At 36.1% G+C, this 16,508-nt stretch overlaps 1 protein-coding gene across 3 annotated transcripts in view; it reads left to right on the top strand.

The window, feature by feature from the left end:
* The window catches only part of CCAR1 (cell division cycle and apoptosis regulator 1), a 33,413-nt gene extending 20,489 nt beyond the window's left edge, over positions 1-12,924 (top strand). For all 3 annotated transcript variants that reach the window (XM_034438651.3, XM_034438650.3, XM_034438649.3), the window contains 10 exons: positions 434-619; positions 1,835-2,026; positions 3,033-3,266; positions 3,578-3,689; positions 7,521-7,603; positions 8,709-8,855; positions 9,664-9,784; positions 10,362-10,547; positions 11,346-11,551; positions 11,663-12,924. In XM_034438651.3, the coding sequence (XP_034294542.2) occupies positions 434-619; positions 1,835-2,026; positions 3,033-3,266; positions 3,578-3,689; positions 7,521-7,603; positions 8,709-8,855; positions 9,664-9,784; positions 10,362-10,547; positions 11,346-11,551; positions 11,663-11,722 (1,527 nt within the window). In that variant the 3' untranslated portion in view covers positions 11,723-12,924. The remainder of the gene's footprint in view (positions 1-433; positions 620-1,834; positions 2,027-3,032; positions 3,267-3,577; positions 3,690-7,520; positions 7,604-8,708; positions 8,856-9,663; positions 9,785-10,361; positions 10,548-11,345; positions 11,552-11,662) is intronic.
* The last annotated feature ends 3,584 nt before the right edge of the window (positions 12,925-16,508 follow it).

Below are 16,508 nucleotides of genomic sequence, written 5' to 3'. Positions count from 1 at the left end.
TTAATCAGTTGTGCTGATAGATTCCTTTCTGACCATGGTAGGGTCATCATTGGATGCATCCCCAAATATATACATAACTTAAAGATTTCCCAATTTGCCAACTTTTAAGACATGAGGACTTCAGCTCCTAGAATTCCCCAGCCAACAATGGTGGCTGGGGAATTCTGGGAGTTGGAGTTCACGCATCTTAAGGTTGGGAAGCCTTGACTTAAAGCATAATTCTTAAAAATATTGAAGGAGTTTTTATTTATTTTTCTGAAATGTTGGAAAATATACTATTTTTTTAGGGGCTATCTTAAATTTTATCAAGTTTTTTCTTTACTTGCTAAAGTTCAATTTCATTATGTTTTAGAATGAATGAGGATATGTTCCTCAAGATGTTTCTTGATTGTATAAACAATACATATCTGATTTACGTATTTAAATTAATTAGGTGAATGACCTACGCAAGGAATTAGAAAGTCGGACTCTTAGCTCGAAGGGTCTGAAATCCCAGCTAATAGCCCGGCTAACAAAACAACTAAAAGTGGAGGAGCAAAAAGAGGAACAGAAAGAATTGGAGAAATCTGAAAAGGAAGACGAGGAAGAAGAAGAAAGGAAGTCTGAAGATGACAAAGAGGTGGACAGCTAGCAAATTAATGTTTATGTGCTGGTCCATTATGTGTTAATTCATAATTAAGTTTTGAATGGTATGTGAGAGAAGGACAAGGTTGTCAGAATTAGCCTTTTCCTGTCTTGTTTAGTCTTTGAACTCTTATAAATCATAAGAACCTGGACTTAATTGTAGGGTAGATGCTCCTCTCTCATAGTTGGTTCCTGTTGATAAAACTACAGGGTAGAAAGTTTGTTTCCATGTAAATACTTGTACATCTTCAACAAGGATGACGAAACCATAAAAAGGAACTAAGTCAATTTTATTTACATTTATAATGTAAATTATAATGTAAATATAAATCCCTGTGTGGTGGCGCAGTGGTTAGAATGCAATACTACAGGCTGACTCTGCCCACTGTCCAGAGTTTGATCCTGATCGCTCAAGATTGACTCAGTATTTCCTCCTTCTGAGGTCGATAAAATGAGGACCCAGATTGTTGGGAGTAATATGCTGACTCTAAACCGCTTAGAGACTGTTGTAAAGTCTATAGAAGTCTAAGTGCTAGTGCTTCGTCTATACTAATCATACTTTTTAACATAATATATGTTAAAATGTTAATCTTTTGTTTTGTTGCTTGATTCCAAATAGTTTATGTTGTCTAGGAATAATTTTGGTAAACTCCAGTAAGCAAACATGCAACAATCTAAAAATATGCCAGAAATACAGCAGTGTAAAAATGTCAGAATGATTGCCCTAAAAATCAAAACAAAAGTTAAAAATCAGCAAATCAACTATCAAACCTTTCCTAAAAGCCCACTCATTCCAAACCATCCTGACAGCCTTCGAAAAAGCCATTAAGCAAGGCACCAAATGCATCTCCAGAGGGACAGAATCTCACAGCCTCAGGTTCATCCCAGAGAAGGCCTGACTCTGGATCCACTTTCCCTCCAACCTTAACCCTCTTTTCCAGAGGCATGTCCAGAATTACTCTGGAGGAGCCAGGTATGATGTCTCCTAGTACTATTTTAATGTCCAAGTGCTTTATGGCTAAATAAAGATCTGAATGTACACCATTTATTGCTTACATTGAATTGGCTATCTACAGAGAATGCCCTGCTTGGATGTTCCCTTCTCAGTAAGGTGTTGGGCCAAAATGTTCTTTCTCTCTTTTTTTTTTTTTCTTGTTGAGGTCATATAACATGAAAAGTTTCCATTCAAATAGTTTTCTCCATTCTTTAGGAAGAAGAGAGGAAACGGTTAGAAGAAGTAGAACGTCAGCGTCGAGAGAGAAGATACGTTTTGCCTGATGAACCTGCAATCATTGTGCATCCTAATTGGGCAGCCAAAAGTGGGAAGTTTGACTGCAGTATTATGTCCCTTAGTGTTCTTCTGGATTACAGACTGGAAGATAACAAAGAGCATTCCTTTGAGGTAACTCTTTCCTCATTTTGGTATTTCAGGAATTCAGATGTTTGAGTTCCATCTGCTCCCATTACATTAGATGAATGTTTCTTTTTTAATCTAAAGGTGGTCTCTCTTTGATTTTGAGTTTTAATTTTATTCTAAAGTTTTGTTTTTTAATGAGAGAGTGCCTGATGCCAGACTTAGAGGAAAAAAAGGATTCTACTAGGAAGTTCAGATTTCTTTACAACTGTGTGGTTCAATATTTGTTTAATTTTGACTGTTCTGTTTGTTTGTTTTTTTACAAGTATGGTAATAGGTGGTACAGGTTGTCCGCACCCTATGACCACAATTGGGACTGGAATTTTGGTCACTAAGCGATCGATCATTAAACGAGTCATGTGACCACACCTGATTTTACCAATATTTTTACTTCAATCATTAGGTGCATAAAAATTGTGTGATTGTTAAGTGCATCAAGCTGTCATTAAGCAAACCCATCTTCCCAAATTGACTTTACTTGTCAGAAGTCAGTTGGAAAGGTCACAAATCACAATGACATCAATGCAAAATCTTGCAAAGTTTTAAAGCAAGCCCAGTAGCCAAGCATCTGAATTGTTATCACATGACCACAGAGGTGACGTGAGTGGTCTTAAATCTTAATCTTTATTTATTGATTAGCCCTTGGGCCATATCAAAGTGCAGAGCTCCAGAAACAATTATTACAAAAATTTGATAGAAACAATTTAAAATGAAATTGGAATAGGAATAAAACACGATTTAAAATGCGTTCATTTTAAAATTCATTTAAAATGAAATTAGAGTAAAATACAACCTAAAATGAAATCAGAATAAAATACAATAATTTGAGATACAAATTAAATATGATTAAGATTATATTACATGTGAGTAGTCATAAATCACTTTTTCTGAAGCCATTGTAACGTGTTAAAAGAACAGCCGTAAGGAGGACCTGTAATATTTTACATAGGTATATAAAAGTAATGACTGGTTCTTTTCTATACTCTTCCTTCAGGTTTCATTATTTGCAGAACTTTTCAATGAAATGCTTCAGAGGGATTTTGGTGTACGAATCTACAAAGCGTTGTTGTCTCTTCCGGATAAGGACGATAAAAAAGACAAAAAGAACAAGAAAGATGAGAAAAAAGAGAAAAGGGAAGAGCGAGATGATGAAAATGATGATCCTAAGCCCAAAAGAAGAAAATCTGGAGATGATAAAGATAAAAAAGATGATAGAGATGACAAAAAGGTTGGTATCATTTTTCTGGGAAACAATTTGCCTCTTTTTATATGTGTTTACTATTTTTTTTTCATACATGTTACAAAACCAACTTAAGCTAATATTGACAGTAAGTATATTCAGATTTTGTTTGGTAGGAATTCCCAAGTGAATTTCTTTCTCTTTTCAATGTTAAGTTTTAAAAGAAAATGTAATTGTTGCTTGTTTGCTAAGATCTTGAGACTTTTAGAACCATATTTGCGTGCCATTAACTGGTCCATGGAGGTTTAAATCATTTTGCCCAATCATGGATTGTATTAATGTTTACTGGTTATTTACAGAGGGAAGATAAAAGGAAAGATGATTCTAAGGACGATGATGAAATGGAGGATGACAATAACCAGGAAGAATATGATCCAATGGAAGCTGAAGATGCAGAAGATGAAGATGATGGTATGTTGAAGATATTTTTTTAAGCTAAAAGGAAGCAGAACTTCCAATTTTGTGATATAGTTGCATGTAATATGTGGAAAAAAGTGCTTTAGTGTTCTATTAATTTATTTAAGAAAATTTATATGTCCACCCAACTCTCACTCTCAGTGACTCTAGGCAACTTACAAACATAAAAATCTCATATAAAAACAATAAAAAGTGATAACCCTCTACCTTGCTTAACATTATTGAGCTAAAACAATAAAAAATAACTAGTATATTTTTGTTTTTGCAAATTGTGTTAGCAGAACTTTTTCTTTTTCCTTTTGTAAGGGAAAAAAGTCCTTATCCAATTGAGAAATATGTATATCTTTGGAAATACTTAACAATGTACAAAGAAGTAAAACAAAAATAAAGAGCAAAAAAGAAGTATATCACTATATATAGTCAGGTCCAGAAATATTGGGACATCAACACAATTCTAACATCTTTGACTCTATACACCACCACAGTGGAGTTGGAATGAAACAAACACAATGTGCTTTAACTGCAGACTGTCAGCTTTAATTTGAGGGTATGTACATCCAACTCAGGTGAACGGTGTAGGACTTACAGCAGTTTGCATATGTGCCTCCCACTTGTTAAGGGACCAAAGGTAATGGGACAATTGGCTTCTCAGCTGTTCCATGGTGTGTGATATACCCTCATTACCCCAATTACAATGTGCAGATAAAAGGCCCAGAGTTCATTTCAAGTGTGCTATTTGCATTTGGAATCTGTTACTCTCAACTCTCAAGATGAGATCCAAAGAGCTGTCACTATCAGTGAAGCAAGCCATCATTAGGCTGAAGAAACAAAACAAGCCCATTAGAGAGATAGCAAGAACATTAGGCGTGGCCAAAACAACTGTTTGGAACATTCTCAAAAAGAAGGAACGCACCGGTGAGCTCAGCAACACCAAAAGACCCGGGAGACCACGGAAAACAACTGTGATGGATGACCAAAGAATTCTTTTCCTGGTGAAGAAAACACCCTTCACAACAGTTGGCCAGATCAAGAACACTCTCTAGGAGGTAGGTGTATGTGTGTCAAAGTCAACAATCAAGAGAAAACTTCACCAGAGTGAATACAGAGGGTTCACCACAAGATGTAAACCATTGGTGAGCCTCAAAAACAGGAAGGCCAGATTAGAGTTTGCCAAACAACATCTAACAAAGCCTTCACAGTTCTGGAACAAGATCCTATGGACAGATGAGACCAAGATCAACTTGTACCAGAATGATGGGAAGAGAAGAGTATGGAGAAGGAAAGGAACTGCTCATGATCCTAAGCATACCACCTCATCAGTGAAGCATGGTGGTAGTAGTGTCATGGCATGGGCATGTATGGCTGCCAATGGAACTGGTTCTCTTGTATTTATTGATGATGTGACTGCTGACAAAAGCAGCAGGATGAATTCTGAAGTATTTCGGGCAATATTATCTGCTCACATTCAGCCAAATGCTGCAGAACTCATTGGACGGCGCTTCACAGTGCAGATGGACAATGACTCAAAGCATACTGCAAAAGCAACCAAAGAGTTTTTGAAGAGACAGAAGAGGAATGTTATGCAATGGCCAAGTCAATCACCTGACCTGAATCCCATTGAGCATGCATTTCACTTGCTGAAGACAAAGGGAAGGGAAGGGGAAATGCCCCAAGAACAAGCAGGAACTGAAGACAGTTGCAGTAGAGGCCTGGCAGAGCATCACCAGGGATGAAACCCAGCGTCTCGTGATGTCTATGTGTTCCAGACTTCAGGCTGTGATTGATTGCAAAGGATTTGCAACCAAGTATTAAGAAGGGAAAGTTTGATTTATGATTATTATTCTGTCCCATTACCTTTGGTCCCTTAACAAGTGGGAGGCACATATGCAAACTGCTGTAAGTCGTACACCGTTCACCTGAGTTGGATGTACATACCCTCAAATTAAAGCTGACAGTCTGCAGTTAAAGCACATTGTGTTTGTTTCATTCCAACTCCATTGTGGTGGTGTATAGAGCCAAAGATGTTAGAATTGTGTTGATGTCACAATATTTCTGGACCTGACTGTACAGTCATGTGAAAAAGAAACTACACCCTCTTTGAATTTTATAGTTTTATGCATCAGGACATAGTAAAAAATCATCTGGTCCTTAGCACTTCTTAAAAGTAGGTAAATTCAACCTTAGAAGAACACCACCACATAATATATTACACCATGTCATCATCTATTTTACAAAAAATAAAAGCCAAAATTGAGAAGCCATGTGTGAAAAACTTAAGTACATCTTATGATTCGATAGCTTGTAGAATCAACTTTAGCAGCAATAACATGAAGTAATTGTTTTCTGTATGACTTTATCAGTCTCTCACATCATTGTGGAGGAATTTTGGTCCACTCTTTACAACATTGCTTCAGTTTGTTGGAAGAAACATTGAGGTTTCTGGGAATGAATTTATGCACAGCTCTCCTGAGGCCCTGCCATAGCATTTCAGTTGGGTTGAGATCTGGACTTCTTGATTCTTTTGTCTATGGAGATTCTCAGTCATCCAGGTCACAGTTGTCCCAAAGATGCTTTTTCAAGAGGCAACTGGACTTTCTGGATTTTCTTTGAAGACATTTTGCTTCGCATCCAAGAAGCTTCTTCAGCTCTTCCAACAGCCTGTGTCTGTGTAAAGCAGGAGTGTCAAATTCGATTTCATTGAGGGCTGCATCAGGGTTGTGTTTGACCTCAGCAGGGGAGCAGCTCCATGTCACTCATCAAGGCTCCATTTTTGGCCACGACGGCCTCCTGGAGCTTTCTGCCAGCGCAAGTGGCCTTCCCGAGCTCCATTTTCCCTGGCAGAGGCACTGCGAGCCAGTCCTTCACTGTTTCCAGGGTGGCCCCATGGTTGTAAAACAAGTCCAAATCATCACTCCTTCACCACCATGCTTGAGAGTTGGTATGAGAAGTTTCAGTCCTTTTCTAATTGCACTCGTGAACTTTTAACATTTAACATGCTGAGGCCTGTAAAGCCTGAAATGTAATTCTTGGACTTATTGCAATTTCTGAACCTTGCACTGTCTGACCTTGGGGTTAATTTCCTGGGACATCCACTCCTGGGAAGATCGGCAACTGTCTTGAATGTTTTCCACTTGTGAATAATCTTCCTCAATGTAAGTTGATGGACTTAAAATTATTTGGAAATGGTCTTATAACCCTTCCCAGATTGATGGGCAGCAACAGTTGCTTCTCTAAGGTCATTTCTGGCTTCTCCATTTTGGGTTTCTTTTTATAATATAAATGATGACATGGTGTAATATGTCACATATTGTTGTTCATTTGAAGTTGTATATTTACCTACTTTTAAGAACTACTAAAGACTAGATGACTTTTACTATGTCCTGATACGTAAAACCATAGAACTCGAGGCTGTACTTTCTTTTTCACATGACTGTATATCAATTTATATTCTTAAAGAAGGACAGAAACATTGTAAATGTTCATTCATTATTCATTATTTCTACCAAAAACAACGGTTATGTAGCCAACAGTAATAGGAAAAAGTATTTAATTAATATATGTAAGAAATTGTGGCAATGATTAATTTTAAAATCAAACCTTAATTGTTGGGTTCTGCTAAACCCTTTGTTATTCTATTATTTTTTTTAACCAAAGTAAATTCCCACATATTTAAACATCACAGATCCAAGGGTTTTTCATGTTTTCCTTTTGTATCTTTTAGTTCTGATAGTATTTGTTCAATAAACAAATGCTAAGAAATAAAAGTATATATTTTGATAGCATAAAATGTTTTTGAGTATGCAAAAAACTGTGATGTTTTTATAGATAGGGATGATGAGGAAATGAACAGACGAGATGACAGAAGGGAGGGAAATCGACATTGCAAAGAGAGGGCTTCTAAAGATAAGGTATGTTTTTTATTTATGAATTTGATTTTTATACCAGCTTTATTATTGTTTACAAATAACTCAAGGTGATGACTGTACCTAATATCCCTTTCTTCTCCTATTTTCTCCACAACAACAATCCTGTGAGGTGGGTTGGGCTGACAGTGACAGGCCCAAGGTCACCCAGACAGTTTTCATGCCTAAGGCAGAACTAGAACTCACAGCTTCCTAGTTCTAGGCTAGCACCTTAACCACTAGAAGGTGTTTGGCTCTGTCAGGCTTAATACTATTTCATTGCCTTCCTTTCAGCAAAATACTGCAGCTAGATATAATCCCATTGTTAGTTTGCATTATTTTTTTATTATTCTATTTCCAAACCACTTTATCCACAATTTTGGTTCCAGTAAGGGGAGGCCATAGTGATGTAACTTTGGTGACCATTTTGTCCTGTTATGGATTCCTTTCAACTTGCAGATTTCAAGTATGTGGTTAAGGTTTCTGGAGAAGGATGCCTTACTCCATTTGGCTGATTAACTCTCAAATCTAGAAGTGTCTGGAGACTATTGATTATCTGGACTCAGTAATGTCAGATCTGCACCACGGATAAGAGAGTGCTTGATTGTCTTATGAATATATGAAATATCATATATTTCATTTTGGTACATGGATGGAAAGACCCCATGTTGCTATTTCACTAAGGAATGTGCTTTAATTCTGTTTAATTTAAAATTTATGTTTAAAGTGAAAGCTCTTTTCCATTCACATGGAATGGCATGCAAATAATTTTGTCCCATAATTAGTGTTATTATTTGTTTTCAGAAAGTAGGTTAATTGCTAATGCTATTTTCTTCTAGCTGGTAGGTAAGAATTCTGAATATTTTGCAAAAACATTTTGGACTGTCACTTTTTTCTGGTTTTATTTTTTACTTGGTAAAACAAACAAACACAATGGAAAGGAATATATATACATACATAGAATAAACTCTAGAGTGAAGATTGAAATGAAAATATGAAGATTATAATATAATAGTAGTTAATATTAAACTATTGTAGTAAGATTTCATATTATAAACTAATTCAATAAACAAATGTATTCACAAAAAATGGTTATAATCTGTATTTTTAGGAAAGAAACAAGACCCAGATGATAACTATTAATCGAGATCTTCTGATGGCATTTGTTTATTTTGATCAATGCCATTGTGCATATCTTCTTGAAAAAGATCTGGAAGAGATATTGTACACACTTGGACTACACCTCTCAAGAGCTCAGGTGCGTTGTTGTAATCTTTGCTTCCTGACCATCAGCAACCATTATGACTGTTGAAAAAAATAACTTTGTAGCCCATTTACAACCATTTATGACTTTTACAGTGTCCCTCAGTCATATGATCACCATTACAATCAATATGCCATTACCCTATGTCTGACCACTGGTTTCCACCCCCCCTCCCTCCACCCGAACAGATTTATTGGAGAGAAAAGGATTGTAGGAGAGTAAGCTATTTGCTCTTCTATGCATTGAAAGCAGTGTGATGACTCCAGCAGCAGGAAAGGATCATGCAAAGGAGAAATTGCTGAGAGAAATCACTTGCTTTTTCTTTCCTGCCCACCCGCATCACATAGCAGAGAGGAAGAAAAAAAGAGAGTAGCCTAAGGTGCTTGATTAGAGCGCACATGGATCCCAGGCTACAGCATGATCACATTGTTTTCAGTGTGTACAAGACAGTAAGCAGACACTCAAGCATTCATAAGGAATGGGAGTGGTTAGGAAACAAAAGCCAAAAGGCTTTTGTCTCTTTCCAGCCTGAAAGCAGAATGGTGTCATGTAGTTTCCCATTTAATGACTGTTTCACTCAGTGGTAGAATTGCCAGTCTCAATTAAAGTCATTAAGTGAACACTACCCATGGTCTTGTTGAAGACCAATCTTACGAGAAAAATATTTCATATAAAAAATAAATCCATTTCAAGTTAAAAATTGTGTGAATTGTTTGTTGTACTTAATTCTATAGCATCTTCATTGAATAAGACATAATTTAGTTATTTAAAATAATAATCCGTCTTCTTGTGTTAACTTTAGGTTAAGAAACTACTTAGTAAAGTAGTACTGCGTGAATCTTGCTTTTATAGAAAACTGACAGATACTTCTAAAGATGAAGAAAATCCAGAAGAAATGGAAAGTCCACCGGAAGAACTGTTCGGTAGCATATTTTTTATTAATAAAGATATTTCAAGTCTGGAATACTTTCAGCATGCTAATTTTGATTTATTTTTTTTATTTTATTTTTTTTGGTAATGGTTATCACTGTCTTGATTGCTGTTAAGTTATGCTTCTAGTTTTGTGTTTCAGAAGTTCATGATTATTTTATAAATTGAAAGGACATGTGTAAAGTGTTTTATTCATTTTTAATGTTTTAAAAATGTTGAAAAGGTATGATTAAAAAATTAGAAACAAACTGAAAAATTAGGAAATAAATATAAATTTTCGGGACTATTGATAGTGATAAAGATTTTCTGTTTATTTTGGGTGATCAACAGGCATTAAGCTTCCAGATTTAAATATACAAATCAAGAATAGATATGTATCAATAAAAGAATAATAAAATAAAATATCAGTAATATTTTTATATTTTTAGTAAGAAAAATATATTTTTAGTAAACAGAAAAACAAATACATAAAATCGAATTAATTGGAGGCTAAAAACATTTTATTGCACTTACTGGAAATAAAACTTGGTTTTATTAAATTGTAACAATGATAATTCTTAACTCCTATAGGAAACAGGCTGCTTCTACCGTCTCCTGCGATAAAACAAGAATCCAAAACATCAGAAGAAAATGTCGGTCTCATTGTCTATAATGGAGCCATGGTGGATGTGGGGAGTCTCTTGCACAAATTAGAGAAGAGTGAAAAAGCACGGGCTGAAATGGAACAGAAACTTCAGTCACTGGAAGAAAAAACAGGTGAGAGTGAATATTTTTTTTATTAATTCAAAAAGCCTTAAGGCATTATATCTCCGAAAGAATTGGCACCAGACTGGAAGAAGAATGTATGAAAAAAAAAAATTCAAATATTTCAAAGTTGTGTTGGTTTGGAGAAAAGAGAGAACTGCTTCTGCTGGCTATCATATTATGAACCCAGGAATAACTTTTACAATAACTTTTTGTTGTTGTTGTTATAAGCAAAGAAAGCATAATATTTGTAATATTTTTAAAAGTATTTTAAAACTTTTTAAAAAAAGTTTTAAAAATATTTTTAAAACATATTTTTCAAATGCAAAACATACTTCTGATATGTGTACCAATTAACAAATGGACTTCCACTTTCTGAGTCAGGTTAATTGCTTTGCATAGTCTTGCCCTCCTCATTTTAACTAAAAAGGACATGATAGTAAAGTCATTAGAGCCAGTTTGGTTTAGAGGTTAAAACATCAGTTTAGAAACTGGGAGACTCTGTCTTCTGATCCTACTTTAGGCACAGAGCCAACTAACTGACTTTGGACCATCCCCTCCTCTTCAACTCTAGGAAAGAGGCAAGGGCAAACAACTTCTTATCAAGAAAACTGCAGAACTAATCCAGGCAGTTCCAGGAGTCAACACTGACTCAAAGGCACTGCATGTCCTAAAAAAAAACCCTTACTAACTCTGTTTTACAGACTTAAGGTATCAGCCTAATATTTTATGCCTTTGTCTTCTGTAATCATTTAAAAGTTTTAGAAAGATTGCAGTTTGAAAGATTACAAATCATTCCATTTTTTCCAGATGAAGATGAAAAGACTATATTGAGTTTGGAGAATTTAAACAAAAGCCTCTCGGCAGAAATTAAAGAGGTTAAAAAAGAGCTCAGCCAGCTGCAAGAGAATCTGAAGATCTCAGAGGATACAAATCTACAGTTTGAAGGGCAGCTGACTAAGACCATCAAAGGTTTGGCAACCGTTATGGATGAAATACACATGGTTCTTAAGAAGGTAAAGCTCTCTGTAACTCTTCTGCAAAATTTCCCCAGAATAGGAAAAGCAGAATGTCTTAATTTGGGTTATTGTAGCTTTTCACTGATACACTGTCTTCTCTTTCTATAGGATAGTGTGAAGAATGAAGATAAAGATCAAACATCCAAAGAAAACGGAGCAAATGTATGACAAACATGCTGCTTGCTGGGGAAAAAAAAAAAGAATGTTACATAATGTAATATAAATCATGAAACTGGAGTGTATGAAAGTGATGCATGTTTAATTTAGTAGTATAAATACCTTAGTCCAAGCAAGGTTGTATAAAGTTTTATAAATGTGTGAGCCTGCTTCAAAAGATTGCTTGTAATTCACAGCCCTCGATTTGTTAGACACTCCTTGAGTGGAAATAATTTTGCATTGCAAAATGTTTTAGGGTAAACTTGGTTATAGTTTGAATGCTAATAAAGTTCATCAACTTCATGGAAAATAGCAAGTATTTAATTACCAAAAGTTTCCTTTTAAGATTTAGTGCAAACATTTTTCATTATTTATAGAGATGCCATTCTTAGGTTTTATTTCAGACTGTTTAGGGTTTTTTTTTTAATAAAAAAAAAAATCGGGTATATAAATCATAGCATGCTGCTTAATTTTGCCAGTAAAGATTTTTAAATACACTCTTGAATTTTTGTCAGAGTTTTTCCCTTTGAATTGTGAGTTTTCTTGGAAGTTCTTATTACTGTTTTGATGCGCAGTAATTGAGGAAAAGAATAAGGAAATTATAGAACATTGATAAATTGGGGTTTATATGAAAACATATTTGTTTTATTATGCATATTTTGTAATCCTTGAAATGTTCTATCCCTACATTAATATATTAGCAACTTTTAAAAATTTTATGAGAATGTACAATTGACTTAAGACACACCAGGCCAGTAGATGTCAGTATAATGCTTTATTTGGAAAAATTGCTACTAGTTTTATATTGGCTTTCATTAAATTGGCTATTTACCTTCCCAGTGTTAATTTCTTAAGACTGTCTTCCAATGAAGGTATTATATGCATTTCACACAAGTCATAAAATATCTAAATTTAAGCTGTAACACAGCATTTTGGTTATGTTAACGACATAATGTGGTATGGAAGAGTATACTTGGGGACAAGTATTTTGAGTTTTCTCGGTATGAAAGGAGTAACTTAATATGAAACTTGGAATTAGATGTAAAATAGGTGCTATAATTAAGTAGCTGCCAGATTGACACCATGTTGTTGTTGGTAGCTTAAAAGGCAGAAGCCTTAAATGTCTCAAATTGTTCTGTTGGGCTCCTTGACATCAAATACTGACAATTGATTGTGAAAGCATTTTGAATAAACACTTCCCATTCCCAATCAAACTGATAATGTTTACATTATTACCTATTTAATCCAGAAAGCAAAATTTTATTAAATAGTGATGCAACACAATGTAAAGATCGAAAGAGACATTGCAGGCCACATGAAACAATTGACATTTTCTCCATTTCCCACAAGGAAGGTTTCTCTGAGTATAATCTTGCCACAAAGCGTTGCAAAGTCTGTGCAAGCACCTTGTACAGAGTGCCTGTATTAAAAGATGACCTTGCGAGGTCAGGTAGTCTGTAATGTTCCCCCAGGCACTTCCATCTGGGAGAAAACTTCCTTTCTCACTGAAGAGTTGACTAGCAAGTTTCACTAAGGGCTAGTTCAGTGCATGTAGACTGAACATGCTGAGGAAAAGAGGGTTTCCAATTCTACAAGGCTGATAATACAGGGTTATGTGCTCACATACTCTTCCTGTACCCATTGGGCAAACCTCCTTGGCCAGCCCAAAAAATGATCTTCAGGGAACATCTCCAAATCTTTTAACACATTGTGAATCAGACAGGTAGGAGGAAGCGGTTATCTCAAAATGGGGAAAGAGCGTTGGTAATGTTACAACATCTCAAAGAAATGGAAAGAGAGAAGCATGGGAGGAAATGTGAGGATAAATGCAGGGATTGCAACAGGTTAAGAGTAATTCAACTGAAAGAAGACAAATATAATGGGGCTGAGGTTCTAAAGAATGCAAATGCAGTAAAGAAATGGGGGAGCTGCAGAGGAAATGGTTGTGCTGAGACCCCAGCATGCAAAACGTAAAATAGCAGCAGCCTTTGTGCATTACTGAATAGGGCAAGCCAGTAACATGAAAGCCCACAGAATTGCTCCCTGCAGGGTTGCTACATTTCAAAGAAGTGTTGATTTTTCACATCTGGCTCATGATTTTTCTGTATCTACAAATCCTGAGTGGATTATTCCTCAGGAACAAAAAGAGTAATATTTGGAAATATGCAGAAACACAAGACTAAAAGCAGAAAACCAGGAGGGGGCTAAACAGGCTGCTCTTTATGTCCTTTTTCAACCTGACAGTATTAAACTCTTATTAAATTCTAATCACTTTTTTTAGAACGACATACCCAAAGTTTCTGTTTGCTACAGACCTGCAAACCTTTTATTTAGATCAAACGCTGTTGAGGTGCTAAGTGATTCTCATCACTTTGATGCTCTTTAAAATAGTTTCTTTACAGTAGGTACTTTCTATAGATGAGGCATTAAGTTAATATGTATGCTATTTAAGTATCTTTTAAATTATCTAAATATAATGCAGCTCTTTCTGTTCTGGACATTGCTTAGTTAGGTAAATTTTCCTGTTTCTCACTTTCTGCCTTCAACTATCAACCAATTTCACCTTTTGTATTTGCTTTTTTTAATGAAGTCTAATGAAGTTCTTTAGGCATTCTAGGTAACAACTGGAATCCATTACTTCTAGTCTTTTCCTTCATATAATGGTAATTGAATATTTATGGATTATTTTATTTTTATAAACAACTCAAAGCTGTGAACATATCTAATACTTCATCCTCCTATTCCCCCCCCCCCCCACGACAACCCCTGTGAGGGAAGTTGGACTGAGGGAGTGATTGGCCCAAGGTTCCCAGCTGGTTTTCATGGCTAAGGTAGGACTAGAAGTCATAGTCTCCAGTTGTCTAGCCTGTTGCCTTGACTACTAGACCAAATGGATTGTTTTGTTGTGGTTGTAGCTTGTTAGTCTTATCATTTTATTTCTATTAGTTTAAAATGCAATTTTTTGGGGAAAGAGTTATGAACTGAGTTTAGTTGGGAACCAGCTCCTCGTTTTGCTGATTGAATTGTGCTTTTTCATATTGCTTATGAGTTATAATCCATTTTGGTGATATTTATCTGGTCATGGGCAGAATAGTCCCTTGGATTGGTCGAAGAAAGTATTTGCTATAAATATTTATTTTTTGGCAGTATTTTGTGACTAAATTAGTGGACTAGCGAAATGCTGTGGACATAGTATACTTTGGACATAGTATACTTGAACTTCAGTAAGGCATTTGACAAAGTAGACCACAACTTACTTCTTGGTAAGCTAAAAAAATGTGGGATAGACAGCATCACCATCAGATGGATTTGTAACTGGCTACCAAACTGCATTCGGTGTGTAGTCATTAATAGAATTACATATATGTGAAAGGAAATCAGTTTTAGGCCCAGTACTCTAATAAATGATTTAGATGAGGGAATAGAAGGGAAACGCATCAAATTTGCAGTCGACAATAAGCTGGCAGGAATAGCCAACAGCTCAGATGGATCTTGACAGACTTGAACACTGGGCCCTATCCAACAAAATCCCTTCCAGCTCTGTTATTCTGTTAGTTTATCGCCTTTATTTCATAAGACAAGGTCAAATCGTGCTGTTATTTCAGGTGCTAGGCTGGCAAGGTAGGTTGGCAGAAACTGCATCACAATGCAAGCCCTGCCCCTTTGGTGTCAATGTCACAGGCATCTGCCAAAGGGATGAAGTTTGTATTGCCAGCCTGCTATGTCAGCTTGCTTTTTTTTTTTTTTTTTTTTTGGAGACATGCCCATATCCCTTAGACCAGTGTTTCTCAACCTTGGCCATTTGAAGATGTGTGGACTCCAACTCCCAGAATTCCCCAACCAGCTTTCACAGGTTGAGAAACACTATGTAGACCCACTGCTTTCAGAGCAAGCAAGACAGAGAGAGAGAGACCTCTCCCAGATCTTGCAGTTTTGCATCCTAAATAAAATTAATGTTACTGGCAAAACAGCAGCAGTAACATTAATCTTGGTTTTAATGCTCTGTTGCTTCATTACATAATAATAAAGTAAGCCTCTGAATCCAACTATACTTGCCTGTCTTTGCCAACTGCTTTATAGCTGTAAGAAGAAGGATGCTACAGCTGATGGGAATCCTGCATTTCCTCCCTAATGCCAGGCTGCTTTGCCATGGATCCTGCTGCCTACCTGGTATAGAGGTAAGTGTAGATACTATAGACTTGAAAAAAGGGATAACTCAAGCTTGGGAAAGAAAAAACAGAGTACCCCCTTTTAAGTCTGGCTGGAGGAATTCTGAGAGTTAAAGTGGCTGAGGTTAAGAAACTAGTAGTAGCATTTCTGTGATCCTTGTATTGTCTCTTTCCTGAGCTGGCCTACCTCAAAGGGCTGGCACTATGCCCTCCAGTAGTGTTTGGACAGTAAAGGCACCCAATTGAGAAGGGCTGATTTAAAAAAGATTGCTAATGCTCAGAGAACACAAGCATGCCCCATACTTATTGTACTTTTGAAGTAAGCACCATTCAATGGTTAAAGGGGCTATTGTCTCTACTCAGTCCTGCTATTTTAGATCCTAGAGAACATGGAAACCCATTTCCTCATAAGCAATGCTCTGGTCATCAATATTTTTCTGCTTTCATGGCTTCTTAAAGGCACAGGGACAGTCAAACAACGAACAGTCAAACTGCACCCCCTCCCAACACAAACCACCTCAATAACTCACAGTGAAAGAAAGAAAATCCCTAACCCAATAAATCATACTAATAAACACACAATCCTCTTTACATATATGTGCATTCATTACATTGTAATACATTGTGCC

The sequence above is a fragment of the Pantherophis guttatus genome, chromosome 6 (genome assembly GCF_059756535.1).
Source record: "Pantherophis guttatus breed Tessera chromosome 6, ASM5975653v1, whole genome shotgun sequence".
NCBI classification, from domain to species: domain Eukaryota; kingdom Metazoa; phylum Chordata; class Lepidosauria; order Squamata; family Colubridae; genus Pantherophis; species Pantherophis guttatus.
Note: the sequence above shows the minus strand (reverse complement) of the source record. Positions and strands in the feature narration are given on the sequence as shown.